This window comes from Thermobia domestica, chromosome 9, assembly GCF_964235325.1.
Source record: "Thermobia domestica chromosome 9, izTheDome1.hap1.1, whole genome shotgun sequence".
NCBI lineage: Eukaryota > Metazoa > Arthropoda > Insecta > Zygentoma > Lepismatidae > Thermobia > Thermobia domestica.
The window spans coordinates 223,515,063-223,542,540 of record NC_137462.1 but is presented as its reverse complement, the minus strand read 5'-3'; the positions used below and the strand labels follow the sequence as shown (position 1 = coordinate 223,542,540).

At 36.0% G+C, this 27,478-nt stretch overlaps 1 protein-coding gene across 5 annotated transcripts in view; it reads right to left on the bottom strand.

Annotated features, from left to right (window-relative positions):
• Positions 1-27,478, bottom strand: part of LOC145660611 (pleckstrin homology-like domain family B member 1) — an 865,216-nt gene that overhangs the window by 456,368 nt on the left and 381,370 nt on the right. For all 5 annotated transcript variants that reach the window (XM_081725879.1, XM_081725875.1, XM_081725878.1 and 2 more), the window contains exons 5-6: positions 21,660-22,135; positions 15,717-15,910 (exon numbers count right to left, since the gene is read on the bottom strand). In XM_081725879.1, coding sequence (XP_081582005.1) covers positions 15,717-15,910; positions 21,660-22,135 — 670 coding nt within the window. The remainder of the gene's footprint in view (positions 1-15,716; positions 15,911-21,659; positions 22,136-27,478) is intronic.

Sequence of the window (27,478 nt, the reverse complement as noted above, 5' to 3'; positions counted from 1 at the left end):
CATGTTCTTTTTGAGTTCTTGGAAGATGTCCCACTAGCAACTCGTGAAATGATGTGGCTACAACAAGACGGCTGCCCTCTTAATTTTGCAAGAGTTGCCAGACAAACTGTCGAACGTTTATTTCCAAACAGGTGGATCGGAAGAGGCGGCTCTGTTTCCTGGCCAGCTCGATCTCCGGACCTGACTCCGCTTGATTTTTTCTTTAGGGGACGTGTCAAGGAGCTGGTTTACCAAGAACGTCCTACTACAAGAGAGGATATGATGGAGAGGATCCGTAATGTCTTCCGTGCACTAAGTCCAAATGAAGTGCTAAGAGAAGTCAACAATGTCCCGGTACGCATTTGCATGTGCATCGCAAGTGCTGGACGATCCTTTGAACATTTATTGTGAGTTTATTTTGTCCAAGTATTATATTTTGGGAACAATGTACAGAACTTGCAGTTCATGTTATTTATTGTATTTATTATCTTTACTTTATTTGTACTATTCTTGAACAATTATTTGTGCAATTTTTGTGAAAAGTAATTTTTATGGAAACGTTTTCATAAGTTAGGTAACCCGTTAAGAAGCCCGGAAGAGTGGCAATAATTTCATAACTTCTAATTTTACTTTTTGTTTTGTGTTTTATTGCTGATACTTTAGATCAAATTTGTTTCATACGTAGTTTAACTTAAAACCCATGAGTGTCTTTCTTTGCTTTTCTATTTTGAATTGGTTCCGACCCCGCAATTTAAACTATACTGTCCTGCAATATTGTTTTGATTTGTTGATAGGTACAACAGATATGTCATAACGTTTGACACTGAATGATATAAAGAGTTTTCAACAACAATGCTATTTGATAGAACATGTGTTATCTGGTGTTCTTTTAAAGTAACTGCCAATTACGAGTGGCATACTGAAAGTCGTGAGCAACATCATTGATTACCCTAATGAACTACTTCCTATATAACTAATGGGAATTAACTTTTTCCCATATTGCAACGAAAGTGATTCTGCGACACTATCGGCTAGAGTTGTAACTAACTGTATCGTCTGCTACTGACAGTAGCTAAGTGCATCATTGGCTAATTCTATCAGACTCAGGCGCTCTGAATGATTTGATTCGTTCTTGTTTTTAATAGTTCGTAGTACCCAACATCCTTGAGTGGTGGTGCCAAGGTCTCCACAGTTTCAGCGGAAGAGCAGCTGAAACCTCTTATACTATATAATTACTCTATGAGCAACATGTTTTCACAACCGTAATCTTTAGTTGTAAGTAAGACCAAGTATATCATCTCAATCTACAGACATTTCTTTCTTTCTTTCCAGACGTTAACGCTGTTTTTTTGCTAATACGTAACCACAGGCAGAATTTCCAAAATGGCCTGCAGCGATGTTTCGTTTCGACAGCGTGCTGTGTTTGAATTTCTTGTTAAAGAGAACCAATCTGCTTCTGAAATTCACCGCAGACTACAGCGTGCCTATGGAGTTGTGTGCTTGGGTGCCAGCATTGTTAGGAGATGGGTGAAACATTTTAAGGATGGAAACACGATTATCAAACATCAGCCACGCAGCGCGCACTAGCGAAGTGCCTAAACGAAACGCAACACGGTAACGGTTGAAGAGCTGATTAGGGGAGAGAGAGGTAAAGCTTATTACTGTGAATGATATCGCTACAAAACTTGGTCTTGAACATAGTGCGGTGCAAGAAATGATTCACAGGTTAGGTTATCGGAAGGTTTTTGCCCGTTGGGTCCCACCATTATTAACCGATGACCACACACGTCAGGGACTAACATTGCCCAAACCCTTCTTCAGAGATTTTGATATGAAGGTGATGACCTTTTGACGGGTATTGTGACTGGAGATAAAAGCTTGTTCCATTATTATGAACCTGAAATAAAACAACAGAGTATGGAATGGCATCATTTGATTTCACCACCGAAGAAAGCCAAGAGTGTGCAATCGATAGGGAAAGTTATAGGGAGCGTATTTTGGGATGCACAGGGTTGCAATCTGGTTCACTTTCTTGAGGCTAGACAAACGATAAATTCTGGCCGCTACATCCAGACACTTTTGAAGCTCCGTTGTGCCTTGCGTGATAAGCGCCCTAGAAAGAAGATAATTTTTAAATAGGATAATGCGCATTCGCATACTTTACGTGCCACTATGGAGCAGATCAGGAGATTTGGGTGGAAAACACTTCCACATCCTCCCTATAGCCGCGTCATGGCACCCTCCGACTACTATCTTTTCGGTTTTGTGAAGGAAGAGATGTGAGGCTATCGATAAAGACATCGGAGGATATTCGTCAAGCAGTGCGTCAGTGTCTATGGGCAGCTGGAACGGAATTCTATTGCAAGGGTACTTTCAAACTTGAAGAGCGATGGGGAAAATGTGCGCAAAAGAACGGAGACTATGTAGAAAAGGAAAGGAAAGGAAAGGTCTATAGATTGAGACGATATATCTGGTTTTACTTACAAATAAAGATCACGGTTGTGAAAAATACTGCTCACAACTTTCAGTGCGCCCCTCGTAAAGCTTATGTTCTGTAGTTGCAATTAAACAATAAATACGACATAGATGCAAAATCGTAAAATTTAGCGAAAAGTGTTTCCTGTAAAAGTTACTTCTTTTTCAATCATACTTCCAAAGAAATTGAAATTGATACCACTTCCATTTGAAATTTTGAAGTTGACACCCCGTGAAAATATTTCCGCTACGCCACTGGATATGGAAGTATCACCATTTCATTTTTCACATTCGATTTGGTCATTCAATTTTTTGTTTGATGTGTTTACGTGCACTACAAGTCGAGAAAAATGCCTGGGACGTGTGGTCTTGATAGTAGCAATTCAACAACAAATAACACTCGTAGATGACAAACCGTAGACTTTAGCGAAAATTGTTTCCTATATAAGTTGCTTCTTTCTCAATAATACTACCAAAGAAACTGAAATTGATACCACTTTCTATTTGAAATTTTGAAGTTGACACCCCGTGAAAATATTTCCGCTACGCCACTGGATATGGAAATATCACCATTTCATTTTTCACATTCGATTTGGTCATTTAATTTTTTGTTTGATGTGTTTACGTGTACTACGAGCCGAGAAAAATGCCTGGCACGGGTGATCTGATACACCCTATATATATATACATACATATATATATATATATATATATATATATATATATATATATATATATATATATATATATATGCTCTTTATTATATTTATATTATATGTACAAATGAAGGCTGATACTAAACATCCGAGAATAACTACCGATGCATTATTTTACTACAAATTAATAGGAAAATTTATACGAAAATTTAATCCCAATGGAGACAGGAAAGAGCAGAACTAGACACAAGAGTATATGAGGCACAAGTATATGAGGTTTTGCAAAAACTTTAGCACAGTATACAATATATATGCGAAACATGGACTAGCCAAGAAAATGGGGAAAAATATATAGATATTTTGTAGATTTTCAAAAAGTACTTGATAATGTAAGTAGGAATGCGTTATATCATAAACTTCATATGTAGGGGATGTCACGATGAACGATAGAAATAAATAAGCAAATATACAAAAAGGTTGAATTTTGTCTAAAAGCAGATAAGAACGAAAGAACAAAAGCCATATGGGTTTAAGTTAAGGCTGTTAGCTGTCACCAACTGTTTAGTTTATTTATAGATGATGTACAGTTTTCACTTATAGATGGAGAAATTGAAATGCATCCACCAGATATTGAAGGGAAGTCTGTAACTGTATTCCCATACGCAGACGATTTAACTATATTAGCGAGAACCCTTATAGGATTTTTTTTTTTTTTTTTTTTTTTTAAAGGGGGGGGGCACTCGATAGGCTTCACGAATACTGCAAAGAATAGCGGATCAAAGTAGACGTTAACAAGACAAAAATTGTAGCATTCGAAAACGGGCACAACCTGAGCAAAAACAAACTTTGAGCATATAACGCAGCGTTTCCCAACCTTTTTCAACTTGCGGCACACTACGAGTGTATCTTGAATTCTCGCGGCACACTCATAAATATTATTATTATTATTATTATTTGCAAATATCAAATACCATGGTATTTTTTTCTGTGATTACTGATCTCCTTCTCACAGAAATCAAAACTCGATCACTGTTTTCCCCTATGCTAATTCACTATGGTTATTTTTTATTCTAATTTTAAAATAGAAAACAATTACAATGAAATATAGGACTCAAATTTTTAAAAATACGCTTTCTTTTTTGAAAACTGTATCCAATCTTTCACTAAGAACGATCACTAAATAACGAACGAACAAACAAATGTCTTGTACTTTTAACTTTGCCGTTTTAACCCAAACCGGTGCATATTACTGCAATCACACAGGTTGCGATGCGTCGAAGTCAAAACACACCTGTTGAACAAAGTGTTGTTCTGTAATTCACGTGCGAATGAGTGTTCTACGAATGTTCATTTGATGCGTACCATACAAGTGCTTCCATTTCTCGATGTTAGTATGACTCTCAATTGAAGCGTAACATAGCAGCTAACCGTGGAAATGTGTACGAACCGAAATATTGTCTGCTACACAGTAATAGATGTAGAATAATATATTACAATTACAGAAATTTTTTCCATGGTAGAAATTCATAGTAATGTGAAATACAAAAATATACACTTTTTCCTATGTCTTGCAATTTGGTTGCTATAGAATTAATAATTTTGTTTCGATTTTCTCGCGGCACACCAGCGGTCCATTCGCGGAAAATTTAAATGAAAAGCATTATACTTATAAAGAATAAGAATATACATATATGAAAAACGTAATGTAGACATAACGTAACAAACATATTGCAACATTACTTTTCTATTATGGGTTTCATTTTTTGTAACAGCTAATATATATTACATGGACCTACGATATATTCCATAACACTTAGCAAAAAACTAAACTACTTTTGGGGTGAGATTTTATCGGACATTTTTTTCTGAAACGATTCAGGCCATTTAGTTCATATTTCATATATTACTGCTTCGTTCATAACACTATAAAAGAGGATAAGTCATTTCTCATGATAAAATTCACAAGAGGATTTTGTTATTTTCCATATTACTTTTAATCACCATGGATTTCACAGCACTCTTTGATATCCTGATAAACGAAGTTAAACATCGATTATTCATACCTCGATAATTGCTTAGTTTATCCATAAGCAATAAAACCATGTGTTTTTATCGAAACTAGTAACCGAGACTAATAATCTACATAACAATTGTGATGAGATGTTTCATTTAAAATATTATAGATTTAAAATACATATCTATTTTAGAATTATTCTTGTCTCGACTTTCCTCAATTTCAGCCTCTTCAGCCTGTTTTCTTTTACGGGCATCTTTATCAATCCCTCGTTTAACCTATTTTTTACGATGTTTTCCATCTTGGCATAAGAGTTCTTTGCTCGAAAAATATGATACTGTCCTGAAAACTGGCTTTGAATCAATTCGGAACTGTTTCTTAAATGACGACTCTTGGATGCAAGCATGTTTACCTGTTGGCTTGGGCGATCTTCGACGAGCTGTGGATATGGCGATTCCTACATTCTTAGCGTCATACCACGGATCTCTGCGTTTAATCGAAGCTCTCCTTCCACAGGGTTATTGTTTGGACCTAGATGGTTCAGTTCAGTTCAAGAAGGCTCTAATAAGTGGGCAAGCTTAGCAGATACAAACCTCCCAGAAATTAGCAAAAAGTGTTATCAGTCATCTTGGTATACACTAATTGCATCACAATTACACAATCATCTGTTACAACCTGTTGTTGTTCCGGAAGATAAAGCCAGGCTTCTTGCTGCCTCGTCTCCCGAAGCGGGTGCATGGTTGATGGCGATACCTTCTCCGCCTTTAGGCCTTCATTTGTCAAATGAAAGCTTTCGAATTGCTGTTGCCTTACGTTTAGGTTTAGCTGTTTGTGAGCCTCATCTCTGTCCAGCTTGTGGAGATGAGGTTAACCAACGTGGCCTGCATAGCCTTTCATGCACGAAGAGCGCTGGTAGATTCGCCCGACACTCCTCCGTTAATGACGTAATACTATGAGCCCTTAACAGCTCGAATTCCTTAAATACGGGAACCTTTTGGTTGCTGTCGTTCTGATGGAAAGCGACCGGATGGGATGGCACTGATTCCATGGATGAGAGGTAAATGTTTATTGTAGGACTTCACATACGCTGATACATACGCTCATTCAAGTCTCTCTCTGTCAGTAAAGAACGCTGGAGCTGTTGCTAACAGCAGAGAAGTTTAAAAACAAAGAAAATACAACAACCTTCTCGAAAGTTTTGTTTTCACTCCAATCGCTATTGAAACCAGTGGTGCTCGGGGTCCAAGAAGTCTTGAATTCATAAGAGAGGTAGGAAGACGCATTTCTTGTGTTTCCGGCCAAGTTCGCTCCACATGTTATCTAATACAGCGCATATCTGTTTCTACCCAACGTGGTAACATCTCGTCGGTCCTTGGCACTTCACCTCCTGGAAAGGAACTGGATGAGGTGTTTGTACTCTGATAAGAATAGTTTTATATATATTAATCCATAGACAATAGTTTTTCTTTGACCTTATAATTATATATTTAAATTGTAATTTATATGAATGCAGTGTAATTATGTCATTTCGGTTAATAATCTTATTATTGTATGCTTTATTGAGATTTATTGTAATAGCTTGTTACTATAGAATATATATATATATGGTTATGTTGTAGAATGTTCGAGGTTTAATAAACTATGCTTCACAAGCAGTTGTTAATAATGTCTTTGTCAAGACAGCAAAGTCTGAGATAGACTTTCCGCCCTCGGTGTATTTAAATCAATGAATTAATTTTACAGGCGAATTTAAAGAAGGGATAAAGGTTTAAAGTTGTAGCATTTTCAAAAATGACGATATTTTATTAATACTCATGTGAATGATGTAGAAGGTTATAAAGCATTACGTAAGTGCTATTAAATAGCTTAAGACAAATTTTATCTAGGATAGTCTCAAAGTACCTATTTTACATAACAGTAAATGAATTAAATACAGTATCTTTTCTTATAATATAAAAATTAAGTTTTAAATTATTGCTATGAGCTCGCTAAAAATGTAACTAAGAATTTCAAAATTCAAAATGATAAATATCTTCATCAAGGTATTTGTGATAACTCTGTTACGGTTAAGTTTGTTAAAAAAAAAAAAGAAAGAAAAAACATCTTACGATATGTTTTAAAGATTTTTTTTTTGGGGGGGGGAAGGGGCGTTAAGTTAAACTGTATATTATTATTATAATACAATGCACAAATCGTCCGATACCGTTCCGTTTTCGATATCCGTATAATTGAGTATAGTTTTCGCAAAGAGGCTTACTTTAAAATATACGTTACTTAATTATTCATGATAAAAATCTCAGTTCATATATTTCTGCAATATTATAAGGTCAATGTAAATATGTTATTATTAGGTTAAATAATCGATAATTTTATGTGTAACATTTGGAAAACCACATACAAGGACAAAGTAAAAAATAGTAAAAACCAAAAAAATGCAGCAAAAAAAAAAAAAAAACTAAAAAGATTAACTACATATACATATAGAGAAAAGTGTCTCAAAACTTTAAATAAATAAAAAACTAGCTCAAAATGCAGGTAAAGAGACCAATTCATAAAAATTCTTAAAATAAATAAATAAATAAATAAATAAAAGAAAATTTTACATGTATTGCATTCGACAAGTGTGAATGTCAGCTCCGACAAAAATTTTATGGTCAGTGCTTCAAACATCATTTATAATCGCGTTCCCGAAGTAAAATTTTCAGTAAATAAGTAATGCATATAATGCATTAGTGATATATTCAAAAAAAAAGTTATATACAGATTATACTTAAATATATAGACACCCAGAGACTATCCAAAGATTCTTTGTCAACATTGTTAAAACAGAATTTCCGATTCTCTGTGGCGCCAATCGTGATCAATTTTAGACTCTCCTTTTCGCAAGAAAAACTTTATTTACGAAATTCCTCTTTTCATCCAGTTTGATAAAAGCAGGGTTCCCACAGAAAAGTGAAGATCCTTTTCGCTGACCTTCCGTGACATTCCCTGACTCAAATTCTTGTTTTCCCTGACTTGAAATCTTGAATATTAATGGGAAGATATGTGATAAGTCCTATCATACACTTTTTTAACGGCCTCCTTCATTCCCATAGCCGTCCATCACACTCCTTTAATTACCATTTATGTATTTTTTATATTCAACAATTTAGATAAAATTTAATATTTAAGTATATAACAATACTATATACGTACAGTATGATACAATACCACATACCTTGACATTGGAAATTAGTTATTTTTTGGCTTGGCAAAACAACAAAATACACAGTCAAGAAAATCCTAACAGTGACAGCTCTGAGATATATTACACACATTTTAAACAGAACTTTGTTTTGCTTTCAGTTCTTGAATTTGCTGTACGAGAGCGTCCTGTTCTTGTTTATAACATAATTCCAATTGTTTCTTCTTTGCTTCTAATTCTTGACTTCAGCACATACTTTTCTTTTTTCAGCTTTGACTTTACTTTCCTCTGCACTCTGGATTTGTTTCTGCTGAAGGTATTCATCATAGCGTCTCCGAGCTGAACGAATTGAAAGGAACAGATTCTGCACCTCCATAGTACATAATTGCGTCATGCGCCCGCCTCTGTGCAACTAGAGAGTCTTCTATTTGGCTTTCAACAATAAGTGTTTTATTGACTGAGAACCTGCCCTCCACTGAGGCATCGCCGTGAGATAAAATTAAACATATTTTCACAATATGCCACAAAATCAGCATACTCTTGTTTCTTGGACAATACCTTTGTAAAGAAGTCATCTAACCTAGTGCTGCACATTTTCTCTTCATATTCTCTGAAGTCAACTGCAAGGAATCCTTGGATTTCAGTACAGAGACATAAACTGACTCTTTGCTTTCTCAGCTATAGAATCAGATATTCTGTTATTCTCATGCAGAGTTTGTAGAATGCATTTCATCCTAGTCTGAGCAAGTTCTGGATGGTTCTTCTGTAGACTGGGATCCAAAGCTGACAGAGCACGTACCAGTTTGTACTTCAGAGGGCTCCTTTCCACAATCTTCTAGATTGTGATCAGCAAAAAGTTTCGACACTCAAGCCTGAAAGATAGTTTATCTTTATTTGATACTTTAAGTTCTTTCAGTAGTTTTTCTGTCTTAAAAGCAATGTCTATCTTTCTTACTTCCAACAACTTTTCATTGGATGTCAAATCTAACGCAAGAAGCTTCACTGCACTGTCAGCAAGTTTCATACTGCATTGTTTGACACAACGAGTCATTAGATTCCTTAAAAGACTTAGAAGTTCTGAGTACAGGAAACAAACAAATGGCTCAGGACTTTGGAATTATCTTAAAAATGGTTCACACTCTGCTGAGATAGTCTTGAAGAAACATAATTTACACTTCATGAAAGCATCACCTGTGCCTTCCACAACAATTTTAAATGGTTTACTCTTGATCTCTTTATTTGTTCGTACAAACTGCTTTATGTCACCAAAAGTAAGTAAAGAACATTCCACACACGCTACGTTCTCTACCCATCTTATTGCACAGTGTTTTAAAGGAAATGTCTTGCTACCAGTGGAAGCAGTGTACTCTTCACGACGAGCTGGAGAATCACAAAACAAATAGTATATATCACGAAGAAAACTGTGCAAGTCCCATCCAGCAGACTGGATACCACTTTTGATTGAACCATTGATAACATGTAAACCACACACACCAATGTCCAAATTTCTTTTTCCATCTGGGAAATCTTCATTCAGTTTTCTTTCAAGTTCTTTAGGAAGCAATGATTAACATTGGGTCCATCCATTGACACCTGCAACAAGTTGTTTGGCAGAAGAGGATACAGTCCGCTGAGAAAAGATTGCAGTAGATCTGTTGATGTTGCATGATCCAAGAACGCACTATTGTAATACTGATTTGCCACTCTATTTGTACTGCAGTCAAATTATCTCACAATCATATCCATCTGACCTTTCTGCGACACTTTGTTTAATGATTCATCAAAACACAGGACATAGTCCTCACAGTGTTCAAACGGTCAATAAGTACCTCATGAAAATATGGTGCAAGACCATGTTTAATTATACAGGAGCACTTTGTTTCACCTAGCTGCAAGCGTTCAGCAATTGCGCTATCTGGAAACATCAATTTAAATGTGTCTGCAATTGTTGAACACGATCTTAGAGACATTTTATTCGCAACCACTTTCAAACACCAAATGACTTCAGCACGTGTAACACTGTCACTACACATATAAGAATTCATTGTCCTCGTGGAACATACTTCGCACTGGTGACTGTCTTTTTGCTGTACTAAATTTTCAGTTTCCTTTGAAGTGGAAGATAGCAGGGGAGGATAATTCACACTTTTCGTACAAAACCTATGAAGAGAGGGCTGAGATTTCTTCAGCTCCTTAACTTTCTGATGGGTAGCACCTTTGGCATGTGAATTTACTGCTTCGCGACCCAAATTACTCAGAACAAAACTCTTACGACAGATAGTGCAAAAAGCTTTCGTCTTGTCTCCAGGGACTGCACTCAACCAGCCTGCAAATTCTGGATAAAGCTGTGGATCTAACCACTGTTCATTGAACAATGTCCTTTTTGAAGAGGATGCCATTTCAGTTACTCCTTTACCTGCGAAAACAAAAATCAGAGTTAAGACCGAATTATAATTAAGACTATGTACAAATTTCATTTATTAGCAAACAATTGATAAGAAACCCTCAAAAGGTTGCCCCCACATCATTGTTTCCTACATTTAAGATTTGTGTAGTAAAGTTTGGTTTTAATTTTGCGTACGCATTCCATAGTTATACCAAGTTTATTGCAAACCACCGCACTGTTGTTGTCTAACTATAAGGAATATTTATAACAAGTTTAATTAAAATCATTCCAACCCTTTAGGAGGAATTGTGGAGTATAAAGAGATAAAAGGAATGAAGAGAATTTTGACTCAGTATAGCACCGGCGTAAGTTTAAATACATGCATCCTTTAAGATATGTAGGCATGGTAGCTTCATGTAGACGTACACGTTCAACAATAGAGGTAGTATTTTTCAGAACCTGTGCGACTTTAGAACCTTATGCTTTCAATAAGGAAAAATTCTAAATATCAAGTCATACTTCGACTTATACTTATATATATATATATATATATATATATATATATATATATATATATATATACTACCTCATTCCCTCAGTATGAGATAGCAAAACTGTACTATCACTATCATCACTGGGAATAATGTATCATTGCCTTTCTCTTCACATGTCCACATTTACATACAGTACTCCATCCTTGCACATTTACGTTCCCTGACTTTCCATGATATTTTACACGAAATGCATAATTTCCATGACTTTCCCTGACATGTTTCCATTTCCCTGACTTTCCATGACTTTCTCTGATTTTTCAGAATGTGGAAACCCTGTAAAAGTTACAAGTTGGCACCCACCACTGATATCTTATCCTTCTGTTATTTTGGGGAATGATTGGCATGAAAAGTGAAGAAAAAAACACATTTCTGTCCGTGTGGGAAACAAGGCTCTATCTGTATAAACTAATATAAGAATTGTCTTTTGCGCACCTTTACACGATTCCAGATGTATCACACAAATTTCATTTACCCTGTAAAGATCAAAGCACACTTCTGATTAAACAGTGCACCCTACAGAACCAATCACAAGCTTTCTTTCAGCTGAGCAGACTTTTAAACTGTCAACTGTCTGGATTGTTTGCCGAACACCGTCAAAGCCAAACGATCGACTAAAGACGCAGTGCAGTCAACTTAAAGTAAATCATCTTTTGTTCAGTTAATACATCTTTTTGGCACTGGGATAAAACAGCATAAAAGAAAACTGTAAATAGCTAATATATATTGTTGTTTCTACAGAAAGAATCATATGTTTGGGATGTATGTCCGTCACCAAAAGCTGTAGGGAAAAAAAGATTAACAGGTGACGCTTAAATCGACGATCATCGTAATGTGTATTAAAAAATAATAAAAATAATAATAATAATTAAAAAAACAACTAAGTAGTTAAATGTAGATTACGGCCGTCAATTATATGTATTTTGTATTTTACCACATTCACTAATTTGTGTATAAACATTTCTTTTACGTCAAGTCTACCGATGAAAGCTCCTATTAAACAAAAATGTAAAGTAATTATAATTTTCACAAAAGTTTAAAAATATGATGGTTTAAATCATACATAGTATCCTCTAGATTATTTAAATTAGACTATAATTTTTATAAACCTAATGCAAAAAACTGAGTCGCAGTATGTATTTCCTAACGGAAATAGTAGCCTATAACTCGTACTACAGAAGAAAGAAAGAAAGAAAGAAAAAAAAAAAAACCTAATACAATTTATACTTAGTTATTGATAGCCTAGACGTGACCAACCACGCTGCTACCGATCCTTCTTCAAATCTTCTCTTAAGTGTTTGGATGACGATTGGCAATGTATGCTATGTTACCTTGGTACCGGTATGAGAGATAATTGAAAGTATAATATAAAGGGTCTGTACTGTGTTATAAAGGTTACTTTAACCTGTCCTCTCAAACCAACGATAGCATTATCACAATCCTTCCGTCACAAAAGTCCACAAGGGGTGTAATACAACAACATTTAAACCATGTTTATTATTGAAGTATATTGTAATTACTTAACATTTGATCTTTATTATGTTTTCGTATAGAAGCCGCGGTAGCTCAGTGGTATAGCATGGGGTCCGTGGTTCGCCCGAGCTCGCGCCAAGTGGCCTTCGTAGTAGACAACACCGTGTGCGTTGCTTTCTTGGGGTTCTCTCGTTTCCTCCTGCACCCTTCATTCCACTATTTCAATCATTCTCATCATCACCGTCTCCTTTAGCGTAGCTGACATAAAAATGGGATGGAAAACTAAAAGATTTTTACTATGTTTGTACAATCATTCCATCAATTTATAGCTTGTATACTGTGAATCACTTTACAAATGGTGGGTGGGATCTAAGACTTGGGTGAACTAGTGCTGCCCATGAGATTAGAAAAATTTTTCATCTCGTCTCGAATATAAAAACGTACTTCTCATCTCGTGGAAAGAGTAATTATTTTTCAAAATCAAATTCTTAATGCAGTAGATTTTGGAAAATCGGGAACTTGTTTGATCCTTATATTCCTTAAATAATCTGAAGATTCATGACATGAAGATATGGAAATACGGTAAAAGTTCAGCTGTATGTACTCCATAGGTGCAATTATTCCTACTGTTAATGTTTTTTATGTAAGTGCTGCTTGACAGAATATTAAATATGATGATGCATAATGTTTATTAAATTTGGTTTCCGGCAACTGTAACACATTTCTATGAAGTCCCGACTTAATTACAAAATTAATTATAATAATTAACTAATGAACACTCTTACAAAATAAGCACATGTAATTTTTGTAAACAAAAAAGACCAAACGAAAGGAGTCCGCTCTGACTAATAATAAATCAGACACCGGATAACAAATACTGAAAAAGAACTGTTCGGCTAAAAACCAGACAGTTGGTAAGATTGCTTCTAGACCTAATACAGAGAAAGACTAATGAAGGCAAACATGATGTAGTAACGAACTTGTTGCAGCAGACAATGGAGAAAATATTTATTATTATTATTATTATTATTATTATTATTATTATTATTATTATTATTATTTTAAACAATTTTCTTTATTTATTTTACATGTTTCCTTCTATTCACTTATGTTTATATGCAATACAGTGTAATAATCAGTAAAATGTAACTACAGAATTTTTATGCACTGAAGTTCAAAATAATTAACGAAGAAAACATAACAATATATTAATTTATCATATTTATATATGCTTTATAAAAAGATTCATTTCACATGGCTTTCGAGAAAAAATAACAATTATGGATCATCTCAATATTGTTTTTGGTATAGCAGCAATAGCATGCTGAACATTAAGTGCGACCTTTTGCTCCGCTTTACTAGAGAAGAAATATCTCCTCCAGTTCCCTTCCAGGCGGCAACGTACCAAGAACTGACGAAACGTTGCCACGTTGGACCGCAATGGATATACGTTGTACTAAGAAGGACGCTGAACGAACATCTCCAGAAACGATAGATATGCGTCTGCCTACCTCTCTGATAAAATCAAGGCTTCTAGAACCCCATGCCCCACTGGTCTCGATGGATATTGGAGCAAAAATAAATTTGTCCAGGAGATTGTTGTATTTCCTCTCCTTTTCTGCCTCTCTACGTCTAGCAATTTCTCCAGCATTCATAACAGTCAATGGGAGGCTTGAATGGGCAAATGTGTCCGAACATGTAAAATCCCAAACTAGTGATTTGCCTCTCATCATCATTATTATTATTATTATTATTATTATTATTATTATTATTATTATTATTATTATTATTATTATTAAGTAGTCTGCCTTTCGGCAGGTCCTGGGAATAATGAGGATATATATATATATATATATATATATATATTGAAAATATTTAAGCCTTTCTTATTAGTGTCTGCACATGGGGAAAAAATCAACAACAATTAGTCAACTAACATATATTTGGCTGAACCTCCAATAAGAATTTGAGAAAATTCCCTGAAATGGTGGGACGTAAACTGTAATATAATCCACGCCCTGAAATTAGAATATTTAAAATGAAATGATCCAGAGAGAATCAGACACATAAGAATCTTTCATACGATGAGTAATTATTTAAAATTTCCAAAAGATTTTATAAAAGCACACCTGTATTGGATTGAGACGTGAGAATACTGTTCTGAAATCTCTTCGTTGATCTCTGTTCGCAAAAGCAGTGTTCTGAGTTATCTTTCACCCAGTTATATTGAACTATTATTTTACATGGAAATTAGGAATAAAATAGCACTTTTCTTCCCCCAAAGTCCGGATTCCTCTAAAATCCAGATTTTCTCCGCTACCTCAGTACCCTCATATATTTCAGAATCACTCCGATTTTAGTATCCGGAATCCGGATACTAAAAGTCCGGTTTGGGCACCTCTAAGATTTTATGTATATACAGTTGTCTGTGAGTTATGCATCATTTCCTAAACTTATACTCAGAAGCGTACTTTCAGCGCTTCTTAAGTCTTCTGTATACTAAATTTCAGCTGAATCGGCTTAATAATTTTGGCTGTCGCGAAGTACAATTTTTAAATTTCCCATTTCCTGGGAAGATTCTCGTTGCAGTTGAATCAATTATATCTATATGTCAATCCTTTTTTGTTGAATTGAAATATTAAGATTGTCTGAGGACATTACGTTTCTCCCTCACAAAATCTATGGAAAATTCATTTTTTTCCCCCCAGAGACAATTGCGAATGAAGATGCACTCAAATGTCCTTTGAACACGTTGATCTTAGTGATCAGGTCTATTCCTCAGAACAGAATGTATTTTCCCTCGAGTCAAGAAATATGTTTATTTCAATGGCGCATGGCACCACTGAAGACAAAGAAACAGAACACAATTAACAAATATGTTGGGTTTTCTGACATGTACATCAAGTACAACAGTATAAATATCTTCTGTTATAATTATTTATTAACAACTGAACGGACATTAAAACTATGCAGAATCTGTCTGTGTCAATTTCCTTACCTATTTTGGTGAACAGATGACGAAGACGTAGGTGAACTGGATAGAGGGGATGACACTGGATTGTGACTTGATTTGTTTCCTTGTTTCTCTCGCTGTACCCGCCTTTCGTATTCAGCACACATGTTAAGGATCTCTTCCAGACGAGCCCTTTCCATTATTTCCGTCTCCTGCTCTCGGAGTCTTTCTTCTTGGGCCTGAGAAAGGAAAACATGTTAAGAAAAGTTTTGAAAAATCCTATATTTTATATATATATATATATATATATATATATATATATATATATATATATATATATGTGTGTGTGTGTGTGTGTGTGTGTGTGTGTGTGTGTGTTTACACATACTCACAAGTGAGTAGTGAATACGAAACGAAACCAGCAAATGAACAACTATATGTATCTGCAAAGTCTAAAGTAGAAAGGTAGATGATGTGTTTCTATATGAGATATGTCACTACCATCAAAACTAAGAAGGAAGTATTAATATACAAAAGGATGCATTACAATAAAAATATAAATGAGTAACAAGCATATTTCACAGAAGTTTGGAGCAATCGCTTCCACACTGTACGATAAAAACAGAAATGTGCAAATCTTTTGTGTAAAGAACATGGTCCTAATTGAAAAGCTTAAGAACAATTGCACGGGTGCTAGAAATGAAGAAAAAGTGAAAATTATTAATTTAATGCCGTAACGTTGGCCGGAGCCTAAAATATGCGAGGAACTGAACGTGTTGGAATATCTTGAGCGAACCAGTAGGAAGGTAACCAAGAAACATCCTTATAATATATATATATATATATATATATATATATATATATATATATATATATATATATATATATATATATAAAAGAGTAATAAAGGGAGTTTGGGACTTTTACTACTACGATGAGAACAGCACAACTTCTGCTAGAAAAAAAAACTGCATTTTACTGAGAATGAATACAGTGAAGAAACGCACACAAAACACAATTATTTTGTGTAAATAAAAGGAATTGTATATTCATTTTAAAAGTATGTGCCTAACAATAAAATAATTATTAATTGAACATAAGGAACATACTGTAATATACAGGGTGTAAAGGAAGTTCCATGCCATAGGCCAACTTCGTTATGAGTGCAGGTACGAAAAAATGTAAAGAGAGCAAAGTTGCTGGAAATGATAGGTTTCATTGTTCAACAACAAATTTCCTTCCTGAAAACTAATAGGCGATTCTGAAAGGTTATATCTCACTGAATTCGAAAATAATAATAAGTTTTGCGTATCTGGTCTCAATTTTTGGAAAACCCGGAAAATGTAATTACAAGTTTCTACATTCTGGGATTAATTTGGATTTGTTTTTAAACATATCCTTTATATATATATATATATATGTGTGTGTGTGTGTGTGTGTGTGTGTGTGTGTGTGCAGATGGTGATCAGAAAAATGGAAACACCTGAACGAAATTGCAACTTACCAGATTAATATGGTGTCGGGCCACCTTTTGCTTTCAGAACAGCCTTGATGCGACATGGGATGGAGGCATAGAGGTCGTGAATGGTAGCAAGTGGAATTTTACACCATTCCTCCTGCAGGGCATCGGCCAGTTCTGTGAGAGAGAATGGAGGTGGAAATCGTCGCCGGAGTCGTGTTTCCAAGACGGACCACAGATGTTCAATTATGTTGAAATCTGGGAATTGGGCGGGCCAAGGGAGGTGTTGAACTTCATTCCGATGTTCCTCAAACCACGCTGCAACAACGCCAGCTGTGTGAATGGGTGCATTATCATCCTGGAAGATGGCGTCATTGTCCGGGAACAACATCCGGACCATAGGATGCAAGTAGTCTTCTAAAATTGCGATATAATCGTTGGCAGTGATCCGTCCGCTAAGTGTGACCACAGGACCCAATGAAAACCATGATATTGCGGCCCACAGCATCACCGAGCCGCCGCCATGTTTCACAGTTGGGCGGAGACACTGCAGATCATAAGCTTCTTTGGGCGTTCTCCACACATAAACACGGCCCGTGGTTGGGAATAGGGTGAAGGATGACTCATCCGACCATATCACACGTTTTCAGTCCTCAACGGTCCAAGTTGCATGGTCGCGGCACCATTTGCGGCGTGCGAAAGCGTTATGGTCCCCGATGAGCGGTTTGGCTCGTGCAACGCGACCCCGTAAGTTCATGTCATGTAATTCGCGGCGGACTGTGATTGTCGAAACAGGGTGGGGGAGGTGCTGATTGAGTTCCTCCGTCACTTGCCCCGCAGTGGCACGACGGTTCTGCATGGCAATGCGTTTAATACTCGGCGTGACCTGTCACTCATGATTTTCTTCCGCCCACTGTTCCGCTTCCCCGATGTGGTTTTCCCGTGTGTTGTATAGGCCGTCATCACCTTCGACACTGTCCCACGCGACACACGTAACACAGTAGCCACTGCCGTCACACTCACTCCACATAACCGCGCACCAACAATTTGCCCTCTTTGAAAATCTGAGAGGTCTCCCATTTTCCACTACCTCCGTCTGCTACAGCCCCTCGACACTGCTGTTCCACTGCGCCTGACGTAGTATGGAGACCGACCTAACACACCACCATCAGCGGTCCGGCGCTGCGGGCACCACGACCCTACTGCCAACCCATACATCTGACGTGTTGCCAACTACAGGTGTTTTCATTTTTCTGATCACCATCTGTGGAAACTTTACCGTCGGAACTAACCTTTCCCACCTATACCCGGCAACATCGGACGGCGGTGGAACAACTGATCATCAATATTGTATGTTTACTTCCTTGATTGTTGATGTGGTGAGCTGCATTTTCTCTTGATGTACTGTGCTAATAGAAGAAAAACAACATTGAAACGTGTGTTCTTGTGACTCATAACTTGTGGATTTTTTGTTGTGAACTGGGTGACATTTGAAAACGTTCTTGTGTTTTGTGTTTTATACTGGTACAATTTTGAAAATGCCTAGAAAGTGTAAAAATGATCCTGACAACTTCTGTTATATGTGTGGACAGATAACTCCAAAACCAAAGGTCACTAAGATAACGACTGTTGTGTATATATATATATATATATATATATATATATATACAAGCATATGAATTGTATTTTTCATCGAAAGTCTATGTACACAAACTCTGAACACTGAAATTCTGTTGTAAATCCTGTGCAGTAAATCTAAGGGGCTGGTTACGTGGTTCTCACAAGAGTATGCCATCTGCTACATCAATGTTATGGTTTGAATCACGTGATCATGTACACGACTGTTACTTTTGTTTGTCAAATGTAAAGGAAATTACCTCCAAGGGTAAAAGATCAAGACCCATCCCACATGGTGAAGGTTTTCCTGTGCCAGTGTCGCCAGACATATGAACAGTAGACAGCAGTGATATTGATGAAAGTGAAGATGTTATGGATACTGAGAGTGAAGACTCTACATACAGTGCACCTGCCAGAAAACCACATTTGATAACGCAAGATGAACTGAACGACCTTATTAGAGACTTGAACTTTCCCAAACAATAAGCTGAACTCTTAGCTTTAAGACTTCAAGGTTGGAACCTCTTCAAAAGGAATTGAAAGTGACATTTTACCGTGATAGACAACATGACTTCCTCATATTTTACAGCAGTAGTGATGATTGCATATATTGTACTGACGTGGAAGGACTGACGCAGGCATTACAAATAAAGTATAAAGTCGATGAGTGGCGTTTATTCTTGGACTCGTCAAAAGCAAGTATGAAATGCGTTCTTCTTCACAACGGTAATACGAACCCTTCCATTCCAATTGGATATTCCGTTAGTTTGAAGGAGACGTATCAAAATGTGAAACTCCTTTTCGACAAAGTGAGGTATGCTGAGCATCAGTGGGACATGTGGCGCACTTGAAGGTGATTGGTTTGTTGTTAGGGTCACAGTTGGACTATACAAAGTATTGTTGTTTTCTGTGTGAGTGGGACAGTAGAGCAAGGGAACTGCACTACACGCAAGGAGAAAGATCAACTTGTACGTCCCTCCCTCCCTCCCGGAATTAATAATCTGAAAGAGAAACCCCTTGTTGATCCCAATAAAATTCTTCTTCCTCCCCTGCACATTAAATTAGGCCTTACGAAGGTGTTCGTGAAAGGGTTCGAAAAGGAAGGACAAGGATTTAAGTATCTCCAGGAAAAGTTCCCAAAAAAATATCAGATGGTAAATTAAAAGAAGATGTATTCATTGGACCTCAGATACGTCAATTGATGAAAGATGACATATTCGAATCAAAACTGACTGAGGTGGAATGGAAAACCTGGAATTTTTTTTTAGACTGTCTCAGAAAGCTTCCCGGGAAATAACAGAGGAGTTGTTGTCAAACCTGCACACTATGGGATGCAACATGTCCCTGAAAGTGCACTTTCTACACAGTCACCTGTCTTTCTTTCGCGAAAACCTAGGAGCTGTGTCTGATGAGCACGCTGAGAGGTTTCACCAATCCATTCAGACCCTGGAACAGCGTACAAAGGAAAATCTGGTGTGCCAATGCTCGCAGATTTCTGCTGGAACTTGGCACGTGGCACACTCCCCACATCACATAAGAGGCAAGCTTCATAAGTATTTCTTTTCGTTTGAGTGCCAAATGCAGTGATTTCAGCCGCGGCTTTTCCTCACTTGCACGTGGAAACTGTAGTTTTCATTGTTAGGGGCATAGCTGTCTTTCGCAGTTTGACATACAAAATGTAGCATTTGTCTTTACAAATCCCGCATTTTGTCGCGTCGCACATCATAAATGCAATGACGTACACATGGGGACGGAGCAGTTGTTGCTGAATATAGATCTTTGTAGACAGACATAATCCACACATGCATTCCTCACGTGTAGAGATATCCATATCTCGATGACAGGTCTGCTCTCATCTGTACATCAATCAGATACAGATACTGGTTTCTCAAACCAGCACGACCAAGAACATAATTTGCGAACATAACTGATGCATAATGAGCACGTCTGTCACATATTTTGCAAATACTTTACAATTTTGAAACTGAAATCCACAAAGAGCAGCTAGAACAATACAAAAAAGTCAGGCAATGAAATTCCTCTGTTACAACCTTTACTAAACTAATTACACGTGTTTGTGAGGTAATATTTTTGCACATGTTATGTGTGTACGATTGTATTTTACTGTTATATTCATATTCAACTCCTTTTTCACTTCTTTTTGTTACATGTTGCACGAAGTGCATGTTATTGTACTGTAAATTGACATCATTTTATACTTAATTTTCCAATGTTACAATTTATATCCCTCTAACTCTAAAACTTCAATGAACTAAAGGTCATCTGGCGTATGTTCCAGAATTTTCGTATTTTCTCCACCAGAAATATTTAAGTGAAAACATTGTCAAAATTATTCATGTGGACATGATGGCCTGTGAAGTCATCATTACTTATTTCTAAGATCCCTTATTTCGTACAGCTGTACATTATATGAAGACAAATAAAAAATTCGTATACGACATTCTTAGTTCGACTTCTTTCCAGACTTGTCGTGGCTTAAAGATGGTAATTTGGCTTATGCTAATTCATGTCTTTGTGGTGTTATTTAGACACTTCGAATTGTGATCGTAAAATGCTGTTAATATTCATTAAAGGTCATGTACTTGGCCATCCAATAGTGTTTATTCTATATAGTTAATACTTTTAATATTTGACATCATTCCTGTATTCTGTATTTCGCGTACATCCTGATTTTCTCATGATTTGGTACACGCCATATTGAAAGCATGGCCGCCGTTGACAATGAAATTCCACTTATCTAATCATTTGAGAAATATGTATGAGCATGTTTGCAATTTATTAGAAATTTCAAAAATGGTCCTGCAGCCAATGGATGGAAAATCGGGCAATTTTCAGTGAGATGACCCATAAACAACAACAACTACAACAACAAAAAGCATGGAGAAACTAACCTGTTTCCGTTTTTGTTCCAACTCTTCTTTTCGAGCTGCAAGCTCTTCCAAACTACAATTGGATGCCTGAGACCGGAGGCTTGGAGAAGGGCTTGCCCGTGACAGGTCACATCCAGCAGAGAGTGTCCTCCGATGACCCAAGGGTGCAGGTGGTGGTGTTGGTGTTGTACTACGCTGTCCTAGTATGACACTTGCGGGTGAAGAAACCGTCGAGCTGTTAGGGGGAAACACTTTCGGAGATACACGAATGCCATCTCTTACAAACCATCGTGGTTGATCAGACACCACCGGAATGTCCTTTTTATGTGATAAATATTCGAATTTCGAAACCTTACCCACGAAGTCATCACTGCCCCAACTTTCTCGAGAACGAAGCTCTCGAGAGGAAGTTCCAGAACTAGTATTACGAGGTGCTACTGGAGGTTTCTTGTCAGTTGTTTGGCCTATCATATGAAAATATTCAGGATTGTCCAGTGCTGTAACAAACGAAAAAAAAAAAAAAAAAAAAAAAAAAGATAGATGAGATAGATATTATATGAAGACTACGGGGGGGAAAAGGAAGCAAGTCGCAAATGCCCTGTTTTCCACTGACTTCTCTCCTTCCCCTGTAGGCGAAATCTATAGCATTAAATTTCTTAGTGACTAACCTTTTTCTTACTGTGGGATTTAAACCATGCAAACTACACCTTTCAGGCTACATTACTCTGCAGTTAATTCACTTTCGAACATTTCTTGACTTACTTACTTTTTCCCCTTTTGGTTTTCATTTGAGGGTCAATCCAAATAAAATCGACCAATGACGGTTGCTGAGAAAATTTAGTTTTTTATTAATTTTTTACCTAACTTTGTACCACATTTAGGGAGTTGAAAACGGGTATTTATTTAGTTTTTAGCTGCGCAGGTTTTGTCGTAGTGGCCATTTTATATAGGCGCCTGAGCGAATTTGAACTTTTTAGTGCATTCCGTTAAACGCCGTAACTTTTTAGGTTTTAAAAATAGTGATTCCAAAGCAAAACCATATGAAAGATAATAAAATGGACAATATTCTATGTTCTGTGCATATTGAAACGTGCTTCAGAACGTCGAGAAAACAAGCTCTGAACATTGAGGTTGGAAACCTAGAAACGGCCATTTTGGAATTACATTTTGAAACGACGTAAGTTAGTCTCACCTTCAATTCTTTATCTACATCGAGACTAGATAATAGACAACGTCCTAAACAAGTTTCTGATCTGAGAGCTATATATCTCTTTTTTTTTTTTTTTTTTTTTTTTTTTTGACATTTTTAAACATTGCGAATTTTCGAAAATCGTGTATTTTCACCATCAAATATCTCAAAAAGGACAAAAGTTAAAATATCCCAAATTTGCACAAAATAGACGCTGACAAACATAAATTCTGCTATGACATAAGCAAAAACAAAAAAAGATAATAATGCAATAAAAATGAAATATACAAACATTAAATGATTATCAAACATACTCCCCTCCGTTGGAATACAAAGTATCCAACCAAGCATGAATTATAAAAGAAAATTAACTGTTCACAGTGTCTTCATTCGGAAGAGGAACTACTTTTGATAATGACCTCTTATAAGTCCCAGTCTTTGTACGAACTAATACTACACGCACTAATCCATCCTTGCCTGGAAATACTTCTTCAACAATTCCTAACTTTCAAGAAAGTGGAGGTAAGTTGTCTTCTTTCAACAGGACAAGCGTTCCAGGTTTAATATTGGGTTGAACTGATGTCCATTTTTGACGCTGCTGTAAACTATGAAGATAATCTTGTGACCATTTCTTCCAGATATGCTGTTGGTACCTCTGGATTCGTTGAAAATGACTCAAGCGATTTTCAACAGCACTAGTTAAATCTGGTTCAGGAAAAGATGTAATAGGGCCACCAACTAAAAAATGGCCAGGAGTAAGATAACTGAAAGTCTCGTACGAATCTGGTAGTGGCTAAAATTGCATCACTGAGACTCGAGTAGTTTCTGAGTTATAAGGTTTCTCTTCACTGGGACTTAATATCATAAAGCGCCATTGGAGTGAATATAAACTTTGTAGCAGAAGTCAAAATAACACGACAGTACTGTTAAATGGGTAAAGCATGCATAATTTATAAATCATACCTTGTACAAAAAACGAAAGTTGTCTCTCATTTCTTTTCTGCCTACAGCTCTGCTGTTAAGACATGAGTGAGGTAAATAGTTGACTAATTTGTGTACAGAGTTTGGCACTGATAATTGAAAGTACGACCTGTAGGAGTTGTAAACTCTGTGGATGTGAGTTTCCGGCGAACCTTAGTGATTGGTACCCACACTTTGTCATTCCTACATAGTTTGAAAGAGGTTTTTGGGATATGGGGATGGAAAAAGTGATCGTTATTTTCCCCAAATTCGATGTCTTCAATTCCCCCAATCCACCATTTCTGTCATAAATACAGGCTACGGTATCATTAGGTGCTATGTTCTGGAAGTACTGAAGTATTGCAATCAGTACATCCATCTGATTGTGAGTATTCATAACATCTGATTTGTAGTTTCGTCAGAGGTACAAATCTATGATATGATCTGCTATTAATAATTCTTTTACAAGTAGCAAATCTCCAATTTATTGCTGTTTGACTGCACTTCTGATGAAACATAGATAAATTGTATGCCTAAGATCCTATATCAACACGAAACCTCCACATCTGTTCAGGTTTTAAAATCGTGAATATCACATCACTGCAACAACTTATAACTCAGAAACTACTCACGTCTCAGTGATGCAATTTTACCCACTTGCTACTGCACAACTATCGTCTATTTTGAGCAAATTTGGGATTTTTTACTTCTGTCCTCCCTGAGAGATTTGGTGGTGAAAATGCACGATTTTCGAAAATTCGCAGTTTAAAAATTTCCAAAAAATCAAGTATATAGCTCTCAGATCTGAAACTTGTTTAGAACGTTGTCTATTATCTAGTCTCAAAGTAGACAAAGAATTGAAGGTGTCTCATTTATTTCGTTTCAAAATGTACATTCCAAAATGGCCATTTCTAGGTTTCCAACTTAAATGTTCAGAGCTTGTTTTCTCGACGTTCTGAAGCATGTCTCAATACGCACAGAACACAGAATATTGTCCATTTTATTATCTTTCATATGGTTTTGGTTTGAATTCATTAACTTTAAAACGTAAAAAGTTACAGCGTTTAACGGAATCCTCTGAAAACTGCAAAATACGTTCAGGCGCCTATACAAAATGGCCGCCAAAAACAAACCTGCGCGGCTAAAATAAAATAGCCGTTTTCAACTTCCTAAATGTGGTACAATCTTAGGTAAAAAATTAGAAAATAAATAAATTTTGTCACCAACCTTTGACCTGAAAATTGGTCGATTTCATTTGGATTGCTCCATGAGTGAGTATGGAAAACTGCTTCTAATGTAAACTAAGTTGGAAATTCTTAAAGAGAACTCTTATAAATAAGTTCAAAACATACTCATCTTGCTCTTCTGTATTTCATTATAAATTAGTTTACAAAAAATGTTACAGGTCAAACTTTCGCTGACCCTGTCACTACTGTCAAGACACAGCTAAGAAAAATGGTGTGAGGGGAGAAGGAGAGGGTGTACTGCATGAAGAATAGCAAAAAACATTGAAAATATTTACACAAATCCTTCGTTCTGGAGACTTTACAATATACATATCTGAAATATTTCTGTTTCTTCTTTTGTAGTTTGGAACGACATGCAAAAATTGATTATGTTATTCTAATTTCTGTCCAGAGTGCGCATGTCGTAATTTCATTTTAATTTTTCATACGAATTAATATCTTGTATGCTGGTTTTGCTATGAGCGAAGAAACTTTTTATAAGTTTCAATATATTCTTGTTATGTTCTGTATGTTTTAAGTGATACTAAGATTGATGTTAAAGCATCTTTATGTTTGGGATTCTAAGTATGGTATTTGAGTTTAGTGTGAGTTTCCTTTCGTCATTCTGCTATATGTGTGCATTAGCATGTGTTATCAAGATATGAGGATTAGCGGAGTTATTTTTGTAACTTGTGAATCTTTTCTGCATCTGATATGAGGTCATTAATGACATGTTGAAACTATAGCACAAGAAAACTTTTAATAGGATTTTTAGAAGTGAATGAAATAAAGGCAAAACTAAATATTTATTGGTGTCATGTTTTGTTTCAATATTCTCCGTTTTGAGTAATGTTTCAATCTCATTTAAACCATTTTTAAAAGCGTCAATCCTGTAATCAGTTTGATTCCCAATGTTTTAACAGACAGTAAGCTTCAACTTGCTATGGTTATTACTGGAACAGAGAAATAAGTTTTAAGGAAAGAAACTGTTCTAAAAATCAGATCTTGTTTTATGTGTATTTGTGCCGAATTTCCGTGTATATATTGGGTCCATTTTTTTTTTTCAGCTATTTTTGTGTGGTCTTCTTTACTATTTAGGCGTCTTCAAGCGCAGCAAATTTATGCCTTTGTTAAGTGATGTCTAATACTTTTGCTTAGCTTGTCATGTTAAGAAATCCGAAGTATAACAAAAAATCATCTTGTGGATCATATTCTGTTTCACAGCACAATTAACATTCAACCACAATCATACTTCACATAGTCCTTAAACCTTCTAGCCAAAAATTATACAGAAGTCATTGAAGTTAGCATAGTACTTAATAAGAAATTAAAAAAAAAAAAAAAAAAGTTTCCAGACTACTGATGTGACCACTTACACGAAAATATACCTATATTACAATTATTATTAATTGATATTTATTGATAGCATGATGCGTTTGAGTTAATGGACACACACACCCGAATTTCTAGCGCGTTGGGCGGATCCACCTATTAATTAACAAGCTAACAAAGTGACTAGTATTTATTAATCTCATTATAGTTTCATCTATTCTGAATCAAAAGTGAAAATATAATTAATTTTTCCTTTTCCTCTGTTTAATCTTCATCAATTTAAGTGAATTCTTTGTTTATTTTAACTGAAAATGTAATTTTATTATTTCAAACTTTGTAGTCTTTCCAAATTAACCTATGAACTGCACAATACAGACGTTAAAATTATTAGAAAAACTATTTGAATGTCGACTACTGAACGAATGCCAAATACACAAATTCACTAATATGCACAAGTTCTACAATTTATCCATGTAAGTTTTTTTTTGTATGAATACCATATCAGTTTCATTTTAGTTTGTACATCTAGCAGGTTTAATACACTGCTGAAACAATAGGAATAAACTTATTCAACTGCCTTCTTTTTATTGCGAGAAACCAATTTTTGGATTTCTGTGGCATACATAGGATGTTTCTAAACTTAACTGATTCTACACATGAAACCCAGAATGACTATCTGTTAAAAACAACTTTAAAGAAGGCATTTCTTGAGTTACGGACGTCCGAAATTACTAGAACATGCCATTTCGGAACGTTTCGTGGCAAACCACCTCTTCTCATGCGTACGGGAAAAGCGGTGACCAAACGACGACGACGACATTATGGTCATCATCATCATATTATTATTATTATTATTATTATTATTATTATTATTATTATTATTATTATTATTATTATTATTATTATTATTGCTGCTCCTGCAGATACATGAGATATACAACCAAACCCATACAACGTTACAGAATATACAGGGGGTTCACAAAAAAATCTAAAAACACTTCATACAGGACCCGTAACTTTGGCCCTCCACTGTACAACACGTGTTGCGGTTGCCGATCGTTTTTTTGTTTTCAATGTGTAATGTGGACCTTCTTCTTCCGTCAGCAGTAACCAGTTCACCTGTGAGTGTCGTG